At 33.6% G+C, this 16,961-nt stretch overlaps 1 protein-coding gene across 1 annotated transcript; it reads right to left on the bottom strand.

Moving 5' to 3' along the window:
* Window positions 1-12,326: 12,326 nt before the first annotated feature.
* Window positions 12,327-14,427, bottom strand: LOC109812870 (uncharacterized). Its single transcript, XM_020376934.3, has 3 exons — window positions 14,268-14,427; window positions 13,911-14,163; window positions 12,327-12,692 (listed from the first exon to the last, which is right to left on the bottom strand). Exons 1-3 carry the CDS (start codon window positions 14,311-14,313, stop codon window positions 12,644-12,646), a joined length of 348 nt encoding a protein of 115 aa, XP_020232523.1. The 5' UTR covers window positions 14,314-14,427; the 3' UTR covers window positions 12,327-12,643.
* Window positions 14,428-16,961: the final 2,534 nt, after the last annotated feature.

Raw genomic sequence — 16,961 nt, 5'->3', positions numbered from 1 at the left:
CAATTTTATAAAAAGGCTCACTAATCCATATTAATCCCAAGCGGGACCCTCCATGGATTAGTGGTTTTCGCAAAAGGAGGGTTCGTGGAGTCGCCACCAATGTTTTACTCAAAACATTGGAAAAAGGGATAAGGCAATTGATTTTATAAATCAACTTTGGCCATTACAACCAGAGTCGGGTAAGGGAGTCGGTTACGCGTGAGGAAGGTGTTAGCACCCCACAGCGCCCCTTTCGGGTTCCCTATGACAGATTATTTCTAAAATAATAGCGTAAAATTACTAAATTACCCCTATTTATTATAAGCGATTATAAATTAACTATCTACATGATGACAGTTTAAATATGCACACAGAAAGCAGTAAAAGGAAGGATTTAAGAAGAAACCTCTTGAAGCGTGCTTTTATATATTGAGTAAAACTGGGAAGCTTTTTGGCGTTCCCTCGCTTTACAAGCCCGCTCGCTCCCTCCTATAAAATTTTGACTACGGAAATCCGGAGGATTTCCCTTCGACTAGGTTCGAATCTCCAAGCTAAGTGCTCGGAATTCCAGAACTTCGTCGGATCGACTCCCAGAGAGATTTCTAGGGCAGAACACTGCTCAAAAACCCCAGAATACTCAAGGAGGGAGTCAAAACTCAGTAAAAAAGTGTGGTAGGACGTCCAAATGGCCCTATATTTATAGGAATGGAGCTCAGTACGGTCCCTGGGTTCAATACGGCCCGTACTGCACTTTTGCACTGCAATACGGCCCGTATTGAATTCAGTACGGCCGTATTGAAGCGCCGACACTTCAGTACGGCCGTATTGATTCAATACAGCCCGTATTGAAGTGTAAAACATGCAATACGGCCGTATTGAACTCAGTACAGCCCGTATTGGTTTCAGTACAGCCCGTATTGTAGTGCAAAACACGCAGTACGGCCGTACTGAACTCAAGGGAGGCCGTATTGAGCTCTAAACCTCCTACTTTCTTATTTTTTGCTACTCTAAGACCTCTAAACCTACAGATAGTCATCCTATGGTCTTCTGGGAGTCCTTCTGGCTGACTTTCCTTTGATCTTTGAGAGTCTTCGAGTATTATTTCCGTCCCGGACAATTTTAGGGGTCTACAATTATTTATATAAATAATCGATTATCTGGGCGACTTTAGACATTCCTGAAGCATTTTGAAAGTTTATATGAGCGCCAAACCCTTAACCTCCCATAACTCTTCAGTTAGAAAACCTCTCCCATTCAGAACGTGCTAGGGCATAAGAACCCTCAAAACCTCTCATTTCTCCACATTCTCACATTCTCTCAAACCCTCAAACCCTAACCTCCTCATCTCTCTCATTCTCTTCTTCTCCACCAAGACCCATTCATGGCTTCTTCCTCCAAGAGACCCAAGAAGCTTGAAGTGAGGGGGAGCAAGCGCCCTCTGCCCTCAGGGAAACTAATCTCCAAATGGTTCGCGGATGAGAAAACCCAAGAATATTACTTCGAGTGGTATGCGGATCGGAGAATCATCCCTCCGAATACCCTTAAGTTGGAATGGATCAAGAATGAAGGCTTTAGCTTTCCAACTCTTCTGGAGCACCAAGAACTTGGAAAGTTTTTGGAAATGGAAGGACCCTACTACCCTGAACTAATCATGTTGTTTCTTTGCTTTGCAACAAGCAATGAAGGCATTATGCAATCAGTGGTGAAGGGGAAGCTGATTAAGCTTGACGGGCCAACCTTGAAGGCGGCTGCCGGGCTAAGCGGCACGGGACGTGAAAAAACCCAATCCTTCAACTTTGGTGATTTTGAGGAGCTGACAACCTTCAGGGATTGTCAGAGGAATCTTGAGACCACCAACTACAACAAGTTTCTGGCGGGAGGTATGAAGAAAAATTCCTGTTTGATTTCTTTTATAATTGCTTGGATGTTAAAACCCCATTTGCATAACCATGCCCAAATGTCAAGGGATAACATTTTATTAATGCATGTGATTAAGAAGAAAATCAAGATTGATTGGGTATCATTTGTAAATTTCTGTATGTGGAAGGAAAGACGGAAAGAGGATGGTCCGATTCCGTATGCTCTGTTGCTGTCAAAATTTTTTGAGAATGCAGGGGTAGACTTGACAGGGGAGAAGAAAATAATTCTCCATGCCTCTAACAAAATTGAGAAATCTTCCTTGCATCATATGGGGATGCTCAAACAGGAAGACAAGTGGGTATTCAAGGGAGATGTACCTCCAACCCCTGAACCGGCGACTAATGAAGACGGCGTTCCATCACATGATGAAGATCAACCACCACAAGTTGAAGTTGAACCTGACCGGGAGCAAGAAGCGGAGCCTAAGCTATTCTCTCCATTCGAGCAAATTATGATTAATAAGCTTGATGTTGTGATGGAGATGTCTAGAAGGCATGAGTCAATATATTCGGGTATTCTTGATAGGTTTGATACCCTTGATCATGAAATTAATCGACTCAAGACTCACCTTGGGATGCTTGAAGACTCAGATTGATGCTCTGTTTTTGTTTTTCTGTTTTAATTAGGAAGTTTAAATTCTATTTTTGGATTTTCATTTCAATTTGGTTGTAATATTTTTAATTCTGGAACAATTTTAATGCTTTAAATCTGCTGAACAATTTAATTTTTGATGGAATTTGAAGTTTGAATTGCTGATATATTGGTTTGGATGGTGTGACAAATTCTGATTTGGTTGGTTGATGCTATGATGCTCTGTTTTTTAGCATGATGATGTTCTGTTTTTTCTTTAGCATTGATATCTTGATATTTGATATTTGGTGAGCTAAATTGATAATGTTTTTGGATTTTGAAATTCTGAATTATGGATCGTAACTTGTAATTTTGGCTGACCAATTCATGCTTGAGTTGCTGATCTAAATTGATATTTGATTCTGACTTGGATATTATAGTTCAAAGTTCACAAAGTTTGGTTGTTGATCAATACCTATGATATTTAAACCAGTTTTGGTATTGTTCTGAGCATATAAGGTGTGTGCATATGGCTTATATTGTGTGTTGTGAACAAACATAGCTTGATTTGTTTTTGATGATGCCCAAAGGGGGAGAAAGGTTGTGTGTGTGTGCTTTGCAGGTTTTGTGGTTTGCAGGTGTTGAATGTAAAAGAAAAAGCACAATGGTTAAAGCCTAGCTTGGTTTGTCATCATTAAAAAGAGGGAGATTGTTGAGATTGGGGGAGCCTGAGCTTGATGAGATCACCTCTGAAGTTTGAAGAGTTTTGATGATAACAAATATGTGCTGAGGACAACAACAACTTAGAAGTCAAAAAACAAAGTCAAAAGGAAGATGTTATGTAATAGGAGTAGTTTATAGAGTATAAAATTGTTTTGATTGAGTTTATCTTTTGTGTGTGTTGTGTGCATAAGCTAAATCTATATCTAATCTGATTAGGGAGTGTATGATGATGAGTTTAAAGGTTAAGAAGTTATTTTGAGACTTAAAACAAAGTTTTGAAAACTAACTCAAAATAATCGATTATCATTAAATATAATCGATTATTCCAGCAACAGGCAAAATGGGATGCCTTGTTGCAATAATCGATTATTTGTGAAATAATCGATTATCCCAGAAATGACTCTCTGGAATAATCGATTATCCAGAAAAATAATCAATTAAATTGTTCTTAGTTGATTTCCAAAAATCATGAAGAACAAAATAACTGATTATTCTTTAAAATAATCGATTATCTAGTTCTGAAACTTTCATAAATAGTTTGAGCTTTTTGAAACTTCAGAACAGAGTTAGAATTGAGAATCAAAATTAGAAAAGCATTTTTGTGAAGTCTTTGTGACAATCTTGGAGAGTTTTCTTTGTGAATCCAAGAAGAAAAACATTTGTGAAAAACTTTGAAAGGATCATCATCATCATCACATTCTTGAAAGGGAAGAGATTAAGATTTGCTTCTGAATTCCAGGTGAATTCGTTCCTTAATTCTTTGTGAATAATTGTAAATCTTGAGAGGGTTTCTCAAGTGGTAAGGAATTCTTGTAGTGGGTTTCTACAAGGGTTGCTTTCTGGAGGTCAAGAAAGTGGTTATCTTGAATGTAGGAGTATATGCATGTGTGGTATGCTTGTAAACCTTCTTCATTAAGATAGTGGAACAAATCTTGATCAGGTTGTGATTGAGGACTGGATGTAGGTCTCATGTGGAGTGGCTGAACCAGGATAAAAGACTTGTGCAATCTTCTCTTACTCTTATCTTTTACTTTGTGTAATATCTTGATTGTGCATTAAAGAAGATTGTTCTTGATTAACATGTGTGCATGAATAATGTTGGTTTAAACTGAATTAAAGCATTACATATTGGTGTTAACTTTGAACCTCATTATTGAGTAATCAAGAAAAAATATAGGTTTCATTCTTCTATAACAAGTCTTTAAGAAACTTCATTGAAAATTCAATTTTAGAAAAGTTTAATTGAAATAAAGATCCTAAATACTCTGAAAAATTTTAAAGTGTCATAGAATCCAATTCACCCCCCCTCTTGGATTGTGCCATTCTTTTCTAACAAGAACAACTCTCATATATTCTTCTTTGCAGAGGGACTCTCATGTGCACTGTTATAATTCTAGAAAGTGAGACTCTCCCAATTGAGGTTAAAAATCTTTTGAAGGAATTTGATGACTTATTTCCTCTTGAAGGACCTTTGGGCCTTCCTCCTCTTAGAGGGATAGAGCATCAGATTGATTTATTGCTTGGAGCCAACCTACCTAATAGGCATGCTAATAGGACTAATCCTCAGGAGATTAAAGAGATAGAGTATCATGTTCAAGAATTTTTGGAGAAAGGTTGGGTTCGCAAGAGCCTAAATTCTTGTGTTGTTCCAGTGTTGTTGGTTCCTAAAAAGGATAGCAAGTGGAGAATGTGTTGTGATAGTAGGGCCATCAACAACATCGCTGTGAAATATAAACATCATATCCCTAGGCTTGATGACATGCTAGATGATCTTCATGGAGCCATTATATTTTCCAAAGTTGATCTTAAGAGTGGTTACAATCAAATTAGATTTAAAGAAGGAGATGAATGGAAAACCACTTTCAAGACAAGTTTGGATTGTATGAATGGTTGGTCATGCCATTTGGGCTTACCAATGCTCCTAGTACTTTTATAAGTCTCATGAATCATGTTCTAAGAGATTGTATAGGTATATCTATAGTAGTATATTTTAATGATATCCTTGTATATAGTAGTAGCCTAAGTGATCATATAGGACACTTAAGGCAAGTTTTTTCAATTCTTAAGGAAAATAATCTTTTTGGAAACCTAGAAAAATATACTTTTTGTGATATTGTAGTATTTTTAGGTTTTATTGTAAGCAAAAATTAGGTTCATGTGGACCTTGAGAAAATCAAGACCATGCAAGAATGACCCATACCTCAAAGTGTTGGAGATGTTAGGAGCTTCCATTGGTTGGCAAGTTCTCTATAGAAGATTTGTGTCTAATTTTTCCAAATTTTCCTCCCCACTAAATGATTTAGTTAAGAAAAATGTTGAATTTCAATGGGGAGAGAAGCAAGAACAAGCCTTCCTAATTCTACTGGATAAACTCACTCATGCACCACTTTTAGCTCTACCTAATTATTCAAAAACTTTTGAGCTAGAGTGTGATGCCTCTGGGGTTGGCACAGCGGAAGTTTTGTTGCAAGGTGGGCACCCAATTGCTTATTTCAGTGAAAAATTGAAGGGTGTTTCACTCAACTACCTCACATGTAACAAAGAGCTATATGCTTTAATTAAGGCCCTTCAAACTTAGGAACATTATCTTGTTCCTAAGGAGTTTGTCATTTACAGTGACCATGAGTCACTAAAGTATTTGAGGGGTCAAGGAAAATTGAACAAGAGACATGCAAAATGGGTTGAGTTTTTGGAACAATTCCCATATGTGATCAAGTATAAGAAGGGAAAAACTAATATTGTTGTTGATGCTCTATCAAGGAGATACACTTTACTTGTCTCTCTTGGATCCCAAATCTTAGGCTTTGATCACATTAGGGATTTGTATACCAATGATTATGATTTCAATGAAATATTCAACAAATGTTTTCATAAGTCTCAAGGAGGATCTATGTTTCTGACGGGTATTTGTATAAAGAAGGTCGGATTTTTATACCCCAAGGATCCATTTGAAAACTCCTTGTTAGAGAAAGTCATGAGGGTGGCCTTATGGGCATTTTGGAGTTGAAAAGACTCTAATTTTGCTTAAAGAAAAATTCTTTTGGCCCCATATGAGGAAAGATGTTGGGAGGTTTTGCTCTAGATGCATAGCTTGTTTACAAGCTAAGTCTAAAGCAATGCCTCATGGAATCTATACACCCTTGCTTGTTGCTACCTCTCCATGGGTTGATATTAGCATGGACTTTATCTTGGGATTACCTAGGACCTAGAGAGGCATGTATTCTATCTTTGTGGTAGTGGACTGATTTAGTAAAATGACTCATTTTATTCCTTGTCACAAGATAGATGATGCTAGCAACATAGCAAGACTTTTCTTCAAGGAAGTGGTTAGACTTCATGGTCTACCTAAGACTATAATGTCAGATAGAGATACAAAAATTTTAAGTCATTTTTGGAGGACTCTTTGGACTAGACTTGGAACTAAATTACTTTTCTCAACTACTTGTCACCCATACTCTGATGAGTAGACTGAAGTAGTTAATAGATCTTTATCTACCATGTTAAAAGCAATCCTTAAAGGCAACCATAAATCTTGGGATGAGTACTTGCCACATATTGAATTCACTTATAACAGGTTGGTCTATAAAATTACCAAAATCTCTCCTTTTGAGGTTGTGTATGGTTTCAATCCCCTCACACCTTTAGACTTGGTACCCTTACCTAATACTCGTCATTACTTTCATAAGGAAGGGGTATCTACGGCTAATTTTGTAAAGAAATTACATGAGAAGCCTAGGGACCATATTCAACAGGAAAATGGGAGATATGCCTTAGAAAAAGGAAAAAAGAAAGAAAACCCTCATATTTTAGGAGGCTGATTAGGTTTGGCTTCACTTGAGGAAGGAAAGGTTCCCTATTCAAAGGAAGTCTAAACTCAATCCTGGAGGAAATGGTCTTTTCCAAGTCTTACAAAGAGTTAATGATAATGCATATAGGCTAGATCTTCTAGATGAGTATGGAGTAAGTACTACATTTAATGTTACTGATCTTATTCCTTTCGTAGGTATTGATGAGGAAGAGGAAGAGCCTACAAATTTAAGGACAAATCCACTTTAAGAGGGAGGGGATGATGGAAGACCATGGGCCAAAGGCCCAATTACTAGAGCTATGGCCAGGAGCATACATGAGGGATGAGCTAGTTTGGAGGATAGTGGGCTTTCTAAGCCCAAACTACTCTTCTTATGGGCCACTACATTTTGAGGCTTAGCAAAACTTGTACATAGAATAGGTTCATTTCTTTGTATTCATTTTGCCTTGTATTTTGGGCATTTTTGACCATAGGCTTTGTATAACCAAAATTGGTCTCATTTTCTTTGTCTTTTTATTTTAGGAATTATGGTCTAGTTTATTTTTGACCTTGTATTTTAGGTCATGTAGTTTAGAACCATTTAAGGTAGAAAGGATTAAATGTTCATTAGAATGCAATTAGGGTTGCATTTCATTTGAATTTGAAGCATGTATGAATGGTCACACCTAGGTGCCATCCACATGCCTCAAGTCCAAATGAATGCAACCTAAATCACATTCCAATGGGCACAAAATTCGTGTGTGTGTGACCAGCCAAGGCACCCTAATTTGAATTTCAAATTCAAATTTGGGCGGCTAGAGTTTAAAGTGACCATACCATGGTCTACTTTAAACCCTAGTTAACCTAGCTTCCCTCACTAGTTTCCTCACTCTTAAATATACCTTATCTCCTTATAGTTGATCATTTTTTGATGATATAAGATTTTCACTTCAGAAAATTCTCTCAAAAGGTACGGTTTAATTAGGTAAATTCTCCTTTCTTAAGCACCTTCATAAAGGAATCCTACCTATGTGCCTTAGAGCTTCTTCTTCCTTCACTTGGGAGATAAATCAGCCACGGAACCAACACTTTCTTTATCATTTTCGAAGTCCATTAGAACCTCAAGGAAGACATGTGGACTTTGGAGGAAGCAAGGAGAAGAACCTTCATTCACTTTTTCATGCTTGTTCCATCATTATCCAATACATTTCAAGATAAAATCATTATAAAATTATCTATTCATAATCATATGTTAATACCTAAACCATAGTCATTAAGAGATCAACATCTCTAAGCATTTAAATCAATAACTTAACTAGTCTAAAAAGGTTATCAATATCACACATTAAGGCCTTAGACTTGGCTATGCCTAAAACACCTCAAATCATTAATAATCAACTATCTTAATAAATTATTCACAATTGTTTTCTCCTATGATCTATCTTTCCTGAACATTGATATAGGTACCTTAAATCATTCACAAGATCAAACACCTAAAGGGTAAAACTGTTTATCATCACCATTCACAAATTACATTTCCATAATTTAATCTTCTAAGACATTGTGTGGTCCAAATACCTTATCTAGAGTTATATATATTATATCAAGTTGACCTTGATTTTATAATAAATCTAAGAAAATTATCTATAATTTCTATGTTAACCTTAAGAATTAATTCTATCATCTACCTTTTTTAAAAAAATATAAACCCACAACATTTTAACCTAAATCTAATAGCCTAACCTTCACTCACTAAGTTTATCATAACTTGAGTTCTAAACCTCATCTTTATGTAATTCCAACGATATTGGAAAGCTAACATCTAAGGATGCAACTTATATAAAGATCACAAAACATAATTCTAATTTTATCATGTTTGACGCTCATTGCCAATTTTTGTGCTCAGTGTAGGATTTCCAGAGGGCACCCCTTGCTCTCTGGTTGAGCCATATTCAGCGTGAAACTTGAAGTAAATGTTAGCCAACAAGAAACGGTGGGTTGAATTATTGTGTTTCTTAAAAACCAAGTCTTTATAAAATTATGATACTTAGAAGCTGGTACTTTTAAAGGTTTTCCAAACTTAGTTTTACCAAAGTTTCTATTGCATTTATTCATTTTCACGTCGTAGGACTCCCATTGCAGCTAAGACTTCTTGCAAAGTGGGGCCATTCACAATAAGGCCAGCATCTCCAACCCTGCTAGTGCCTCCATCGTTAACACCATTGGGACTATCGATGCTAGTTCCTCCTGCATTGCTCCTTAGTAACCTCGTCATCATGAACTTCTATTCACGATGGATGCCAAAATGTTCTAGTATGGAGGACGATCACCAGAAAACTTAACAACTATCCCGGCCTAAAACACTCGTCAATCTACCTCCTCTATATGGGGAAGCATCTATATATTAGGGTCAACCCTCTAACACAAAATATCTTATTTTTATGTCTCAATCCCCCAAATGGTGTCGTATCATTAATGCTCTTAATGGGTCATAAATTAGTCATTATTATCGTTATCGTAATTGTTGTCCAATTCTTGGGATCCATATTTTACTGATAGAACACCTTGATTTTTGTTTGAGTCATCAAGTCGAATGAAATATTTCTTGGTTATAACATAAGTATATCTTAATTCAACATTTTATCGACATGATACTTAATCAACACATGCTTCATAAACATATAATCAAATAAATACCTAAATGATACACTAGTCGGCAAAATACTTAAAAATACATACTAGTCGACCAAATACCTACATAGTACATTAGTTAAAAAATTACTAAGACAATACACTAATACATTAGTCGAATAATAAAGAGGCAATAAACTAGTCGGAAAAATTCCTAGATGCTACATTAGTATGTAAAACACCGGGACGGTAGAAGACTAAAAATCACATTTAATTTAAAATTAAATTTTAAAATTTAAACCTCATAAATTATGGGATGGATTCTGACAATCCTGTCCCATTTTGTTTGCTCTAGATTTACAAATAGTTAGTGCATTCTAACGACAGTTTGTTTTTCGATTTTCTGTTACAACAGAGTACAATATACACTTTCAAGAGGTAATTAGTTATTATTTGTCTCTGAGACAGCGTTAAACTTACTCCGAGAAGCTATAAGTAATGTCCCTCCTTACTGGCGTTTGGTAAAAGAAAAAACAGTACAGGTTAAGAATATTTGTATAATTTATAAACAGACACTTCAACAGTAACATCTAAAATCTATCCTTTGCGTGTTAAAACGGTTCAAAACATCAATAAATGGACGTCAAACTTTAATAACGAAAGGAGGAAGAAATTGCTTGGATAAAAACGTCAACACTGATTCTGCCTTCTACTTGACAATTATACTATTATCTACAAACTTTGTACAGACAAATATCAGGAGGGTTTTGAGATATCGTTTGGTTGAGTTTTAACTTCAAACATTACTTGAATAAAAAAAAATTAAGTGTAATTTAGTTTGAATTAATTATGAAATTTGAAACTACACTAAACCAAAGCATTTTTTTTTTTTGCAATTTGGTTTGGTTTTGATTTTTTAGATTTTAAAAATTTATTATTTAAAAATTAACTAAAAATATATAATATTATATTATTTGTGTAAGATTGTATACAAAAAATATAAAATTAAAGTCTAAAAGTATGTAAATACTAAAATATTTTGATCACTTAATATATTTAATATAAATTCTTATCTTATTATTTTAGTAAAAATATTTCTTTAATACAATTTTAGTTATCATATTAAATATTTTCTCTCATATATATAGTTTAAAAAATTATTTTTGAACATTTTAAATAATTAATAATTTTTCAATCTAAATTTTAATTTAGTAACTTATGATTTTATAAAATACCTTTTAAATATTATAATGTATATTTGGATAGACAGACACCTTTTAATAACTTAAAATTTTATAAAACATCTTTTATGTTATATGTCAATTTTGTATACATGCACCATACACTTTAAAGAAATATATTTACAAATAAGTGCAATTCGATTAAATTTGGAATGATTTCAAATCCTAATCCAAAATTTAAAACAAGTAATGTAATTTTGAAAATTTTAAAATCAAACTGAATCGTTAATTTGTGATTTTCTATTCATTTTTTATTTATTTATTGGTTTACAAGTTTTCATTTGATTGGTTCAATTTTAAACATCCGTCACAAGGTATTTTATACACACACCAAAGTCATCAACTCAAGCATTTCGATACTGATCTTCCTTAATTAAAAATAAAGACCGGAGATTAATTCTTGCCTTGGTATAGAGATAACATTTTATCTTTATGAAAGGTGACCTCACAACTCAGTTGAAAAATAATTATACATCCTTATGGAGGAAAAAAATAACTCTGTAAGTACAGTAATTTCAACAGGTACTCATTATATTTCAAACATTATGGATAGATACAAATTAAGAATGAGGATTAACGACAGTGTGTGTATCTTTCCTATTAAAAATTTCTGGAAAAGCATATACATTCATAAACTAAGTTAGCAAATTAAGGTTATTTGAATAAACTTCACCCAAAGTATTCCTAAGATAATAAGAAAAATAAATAAATAAATAAATTTTATTAATTAAAATTAACTTATACATAAATTAAAAAAATATATTTAAAAATTAATACAAAAGAGTTTTTATAAATTAGTTTACAGAGAAACTAATAACTTCATATGCGGAAAAACATTTTAAAAGCTAGTTACTGGATCTTTTTAAAGCTTTAAAATTGAGAGAAAAAAAGGCGTAAGAAATTCTATATTACAGGAAAGCAAACAATTCAGAAGGTAGATCCCATCTGTTCAAACCCTTATTTTTGCCTGCTTCAACATCTAATTTATGTGATGTTTATGTTAACAGCATAATTCCTGTTTCTGTGATTGTAATGCTACTCCAATAGCATAGCTCCAGTGTGGCACTTCTTTTTAACTTGAGCAGAAACAGAATATTTAGTAATGTTATGACTATTCACGAAAGTGTAAAGCATTTTTATATTGTCTATTTAGTACAATTTACAGTTAATACGACTTTCAGATTATTTATTTTAAATTCAACAAAATTATCATGCATATTATTGTGTGCTGATTGAATGAATGACAATTAACCGATTTTCTCTTTTTTCAAATGAATAGCATAATAATTTTCAGTCTCCTGGTATAATATTTATCTACAGAAAAAAGGAATCTACAAAATGCAACCAAAAAAATTACCTCCTCACCCTTTTAATTTCTGTCTCTAATTTCGGTGTCCTTCTCTGTCCTCTAAAAGAAAATGATATTGATTTATATAAAAGTGACCTTCACAATTACTTGAAATTCTCATGCCATGTATAAAAGAAAATGATATTGATTTGAATAGAAGAATGTAATATATAACATAATTTTAACCATATCATTGTCTGTTATAACTTTTTAAGAAACGGTTTACAATTTCCAATATAGTGTCGTTCAAAAACATTCACATAGACCACATGACAGAACCTATGCACAAACCAGGATTTCGGGTAGAGGGAAATACCAAAGAGTTACAAGAATCACCAAGACTTGCCACCTCTCACTTATTATCAAGAATTGGAACCACATTTTTCTACAGAGCCATAACCAAGTGCACCAAACCGAAGAAACAACTCGTTTATTATGCTATTATCAGAAGCAACACTCCTCTAGCACACAACAGCAGCAAAGTGCTGCGAAGCTGCACATGTAAAAGGATTCTTAAGCTCAAATATAACAATTCTATATAACTTTATTAGTTTAATGATATGTCAGAAAACCTAATTGAAGAATTCTGCATACTAAGGATTAAGGGCATGAAACATCTCTCGGCCTATACTCCGGGTTGAAAATTAGTTAAGCCAATTGACAATCCAAACTACCAGGAAAAATCTCTACTCATGAATAATAAGTTCAACTAAATTAATCAACTGTTTGACTTTAGTTTAGAGAAAAGTAATAACTACCTTATGATATTTTAGATTCAAAGTTTTTGGTTATTGTTTTAGGCATGACATTGTGACTGGGATTAAACTTGACCCATAAACAGATTGTGCAACAGAACAGACAGATGATTTGGTATTTACATTAAGCAAAACATAGATGCAATTTCTTAATTGATTTTGATGTTATTCTCTAATCAAAACTGGAATTCCACTTTAATAATCCATCATAAGTTAGCAAGATAAACCTATAATTCTAATTGGAGAACATGATAGTTAGATAAAACTATAATTCTAGTCGAAGAACAGCGGTACCAAAAACACCTAAAAAAACATTTAAGTTTTGAATAAACACTCAATTTGATCCCTGTATTTGGAAGATACTACTATAGCATTCTGTGAAACTAAGAAATTGTCAAAAGAGTCTTTAGAATGTCAAATAAACCCTTAAGCATAACTACTTATTGTCATTTTGATCACTAAAAATATATCAATATTATCATTTAGTCATACTTTTTTTTTTCTTTTGAGTTTTGAACTAATATGATTGTGAATTTATACTTTCAAAAACGTGTTTAACAACAATTTCTTAGTTTTACGAACTAATATAACACCATCCAAATTCAAGAACAAAAATTTGAATGTTTACTCTTCAAATTTTATTCTTTTGTAAACAAATAACTGATCCTTTGGCTCCAACACATACTGTTAGAACTAAAGGTTAACGAGGAATTAGTTAATAGTTAGTTAATTAGAGGTAGAAATCCTTTGTGAAGGGGAAATCTTTGGAGGAGAGAGTTATCTCTCATATCCTTTCAAGAACTTAAATAAAATAATTTGAACTTTTAAAGACCTTTTTCAAGGACCAAATGAAGTTATATCCGCAAACAAAATCTTCCTTTCCTATTCTTGGTTCCTAACACATACATATTAAGAAAAACAAACAAATAAATAGATAAATAAATGAAAAAGCGTACCAGCCTCGGAGGAACGAAAAGCAACCAGGCTCATGCTCATCGTGATGGAAATGCTCCACGTGCTGGTAGTGGTAATGCGGCGGAGGAGGCGGCGGCGGGTACCCGTTATCGAAATAGCCCTGGTACGAGTCATACGGCGGACGCGGCGGCGGAGGGTACCCCGCATACCCCGGCGGAGGCGGCGGAGGGTACCCTTCCTGGGGCGGCGCCGATGGGTACCCCGGTTGGGGCGGAGGGTAAGGAGATCCGTACCCTGTTTTTAATTTAATTAACCAATTAGCCAATCCCGTTAACAAGAAATGAAAATATTGGAACAATTGAAATTATTGAAAGGAGAGGGATGAAGGGTGTGTGTACCTGGGGGAGGGTAGGATTCGTGCGGTGCTCTGTGGTAATCGCTCATTGGACTTGTTTTCAGAGTGTTTGTGTTGTGTGTCTAAGGGGAGAGGGAGAGAGAAGAAAGTAGAAAGTGGAAAAATTGATTAAATTGCGATGGGGTCCGTTTCATAATTGTTAGTTGGTTCCACCTCACTAGTAATCATTCGCCACGTCTTCACACAGCCAAGCCTTTGCGTGTGCTAACTTTCCTTTCACGCATCTCATATATAACCTTTCCAAACTTAAATTTTCTCATCACTAAAAAATATTATGGTGATCTTGCAGTAGGGTACTCTCTTTTTTTATTTTATTTAATATATTGTTATAATTTATGTGTGAATTAGAATCTTATATTACATATAATTGAATATATTGTATAGAGTTGTTAAAGTGAGTCAAGATATTTATAAGTTGGGTTATTGTATAATTAACTTGATTTACTATTTTATGAATATATTGTAGTAAGTCACTATTAAATACTTGTGTAAACAAGAGTTTTATATTGAATAGAGTTGAACATGTTGGATAATATATAAGTGGTAAAAACCTACCAACCTAATACCTTAAGGTATAGAGATATGATGTGGTGTTAAACTCACTTTTGTACTACTTAACATTACCAATTATATATGATGTGAGACTATTTTTCACACTAGAACTCAAATATACATGTCCCTAATTGCTCATTAAGAAAATAAAATAAGAAATTTTATTAAAATACTTATTACATTAAAATTACTTAACAAATATTTTCAATTTTAAGTAACTCAAAATCACATGTAACATACTAAAACAATATTTTATTGTTAAACAACTCTCATTAAAAATGCTTTATCCAATTGTATATTGTTATTTATAGTAATTTCTTTAGTTAGTTTAAAAATATTTATACCAATAATATATAAAAATTAAACTTTGTTAATGCATATATATTATAAGAGATTTGTTAACATACACTTATTTTTTAATTGAAGAATGTTTAGCAAATTATAACTAAATTTTTTTGTAAATACACTCATAATATAGCATGCTAATGTATTTCAACTAAAAAAAATAAGTATATGTTAGAAAATACTACTAAGAAATACTAACATACATTGTGACACTCTCAATTTCAAAATTATTTGTTAAATAATTATTACAAAAGTAATTAATGAAAACTATATTTTCTTAAAAGATCAACAAATAATGAGTAAAGAATATCATACCACAAACACTATAAACCAAATCATATAAAACTTTGCTAAATTAAAAAAGATTTTGGTATTATGTTCTTGCCTTTTTCTTTTAGTTCATCCTAAATCAAACCTTTGTTTTTATCTTTAGTTCATCACGCTCTTAAGAATATTGATCACAAGCATGATAAATAATTTTAGATTAGTTGATCATGATTTAAAATTTTAGAATATTGTATAGCAACAAAATAAAGTGATGAGTTTATTTATAACATCAACTTATATGAGCAATCTTATAATAACATGAACTTGAAATGATGAATAGAACATGGACCAAACAATATTAGAACAACATGATCAAGATAACAATATGGACTCATGCATTTAAAAAAGATAGAGAGTTTTAGGAGTCAAAACTCATCCCCCTTCCATAAAAACTAGTTTATTGAAAGGAAACATTACTCCCTTTCCAACACCTTCTTCTTCATTCTTGGAGTCACAATCTTCCATTGGAACCTCAAAGGAAGATGCATGGATTTGGAGGAAGCAAGGAGAAGATCATCCATCAGTTCTACTTGCTTGTTCCATCATTTTTGGTATGAGAGTCATGGCTGCTCTTTGAGGTTCAAGTGTCTTCTTCCTTATTCTATGTTGTCACATCTTATTCCTTACTTGTCTTGAGTTGTTTCTTTGCATAGATTCAAGTTTTTGTTTGATAGTTGATGAATCTATTTTGTCTTGAAAAAAATTGGTTCATAAAATCATTTTGCACTAGTTTCTTGAACTAATCTGAGTTGTGCCTTTAGGTTTTTGTACTATGTGCTTTTTAAGTTTGTTTGAGTCTTCTTCTTATTGCCTAATTCGAATATGAACATTTTGTAGCATGTGTTTTTGATTTTTGAATCTTAAAGTTTTGTCTAGAGTCATGTGTAGTCTGTTACATGTCATAAATTCCTAGACTAGCTTGTTTTGACCTATACTTTTAACATGTTTTAATTTCTATTGTGATTCAATTGCAATTTTGATTTGGTTGAACATATATGTGCTTTGAGTGCTTTTGAATTTCATTTATGAGTTCATATTTGCTATTGTAGACACCCAATTTTGTCCGGGGGCATACAAACAAGGATATAAACTTTCATTTTCAAAGAAAAAGAGCTCCCAAGTATAGAAATAACAGGACATGACATCAGAAGGCCTAAAGCCCAAACAATCTGTTTTTAGTAACCTAGAACCGGTCGTTCCAAAATCGAAACGGGTCGTTCCCGATTTGGAATGGGTCGTTCCAAGTTCCTAAAAAGGCCTAAAACCCTAGTTTGGAATGGGTCGTTCCAACACAGTTTGTCATGAGTTAAATTCCAATCCAGAACGGGCCGTTCTGCTTCCAAAATTGGCCGTTCTGCTTCTAGAACGGGCTGTTCCAGGTTCAAAATTTACTCTCAAAAGACTAGCCCAGAACGGGCCGTTCCAAATCCGGAACAGGCTGTTTTGGCAACTT

The sequence above is a fragment of the Cajanus cajan genome, chromosome 1 (assembly GCF_000230855.2).
Source record: "Cajanus cajan strain Asha chromosome 1, NIPB_CcT2T_4, whole genome shotgun sequence".
NCBI lineage: Eukaryota > Viridiplantae > Streptophyta > Magnoliopsida > Fabales > Fabaceae > Cajanus > Cajanus cajan.
This window is presented reverse-complemented; position numbering and strand designations above follow the sequence as displayed.

Bases quoted from the DNA above. Each gene is read 5' to 3' on its own strand.
- LOC109812870 (XM_020376934.3), bottom strand. From the start codon at position 14,313: ATGAGCGATTACCACAGAGCACCGCACGAATCCTACCCTCCCCCAG. The intron at 14,164-14,267 runs GTACACACACCC...AATTAAAAACAG, and splicing joins CGAATCCTACCCTCCCCCAG to GGTACGGATCTCCTTACCCT. The intron at 12,693-13,910 runs GTACGCTTTTTC...TTACATGTGCAG, and splicing joins TTTTCGTTCCTCCGAGGCTG to CTTCGCAGCACTTTGCTGCT.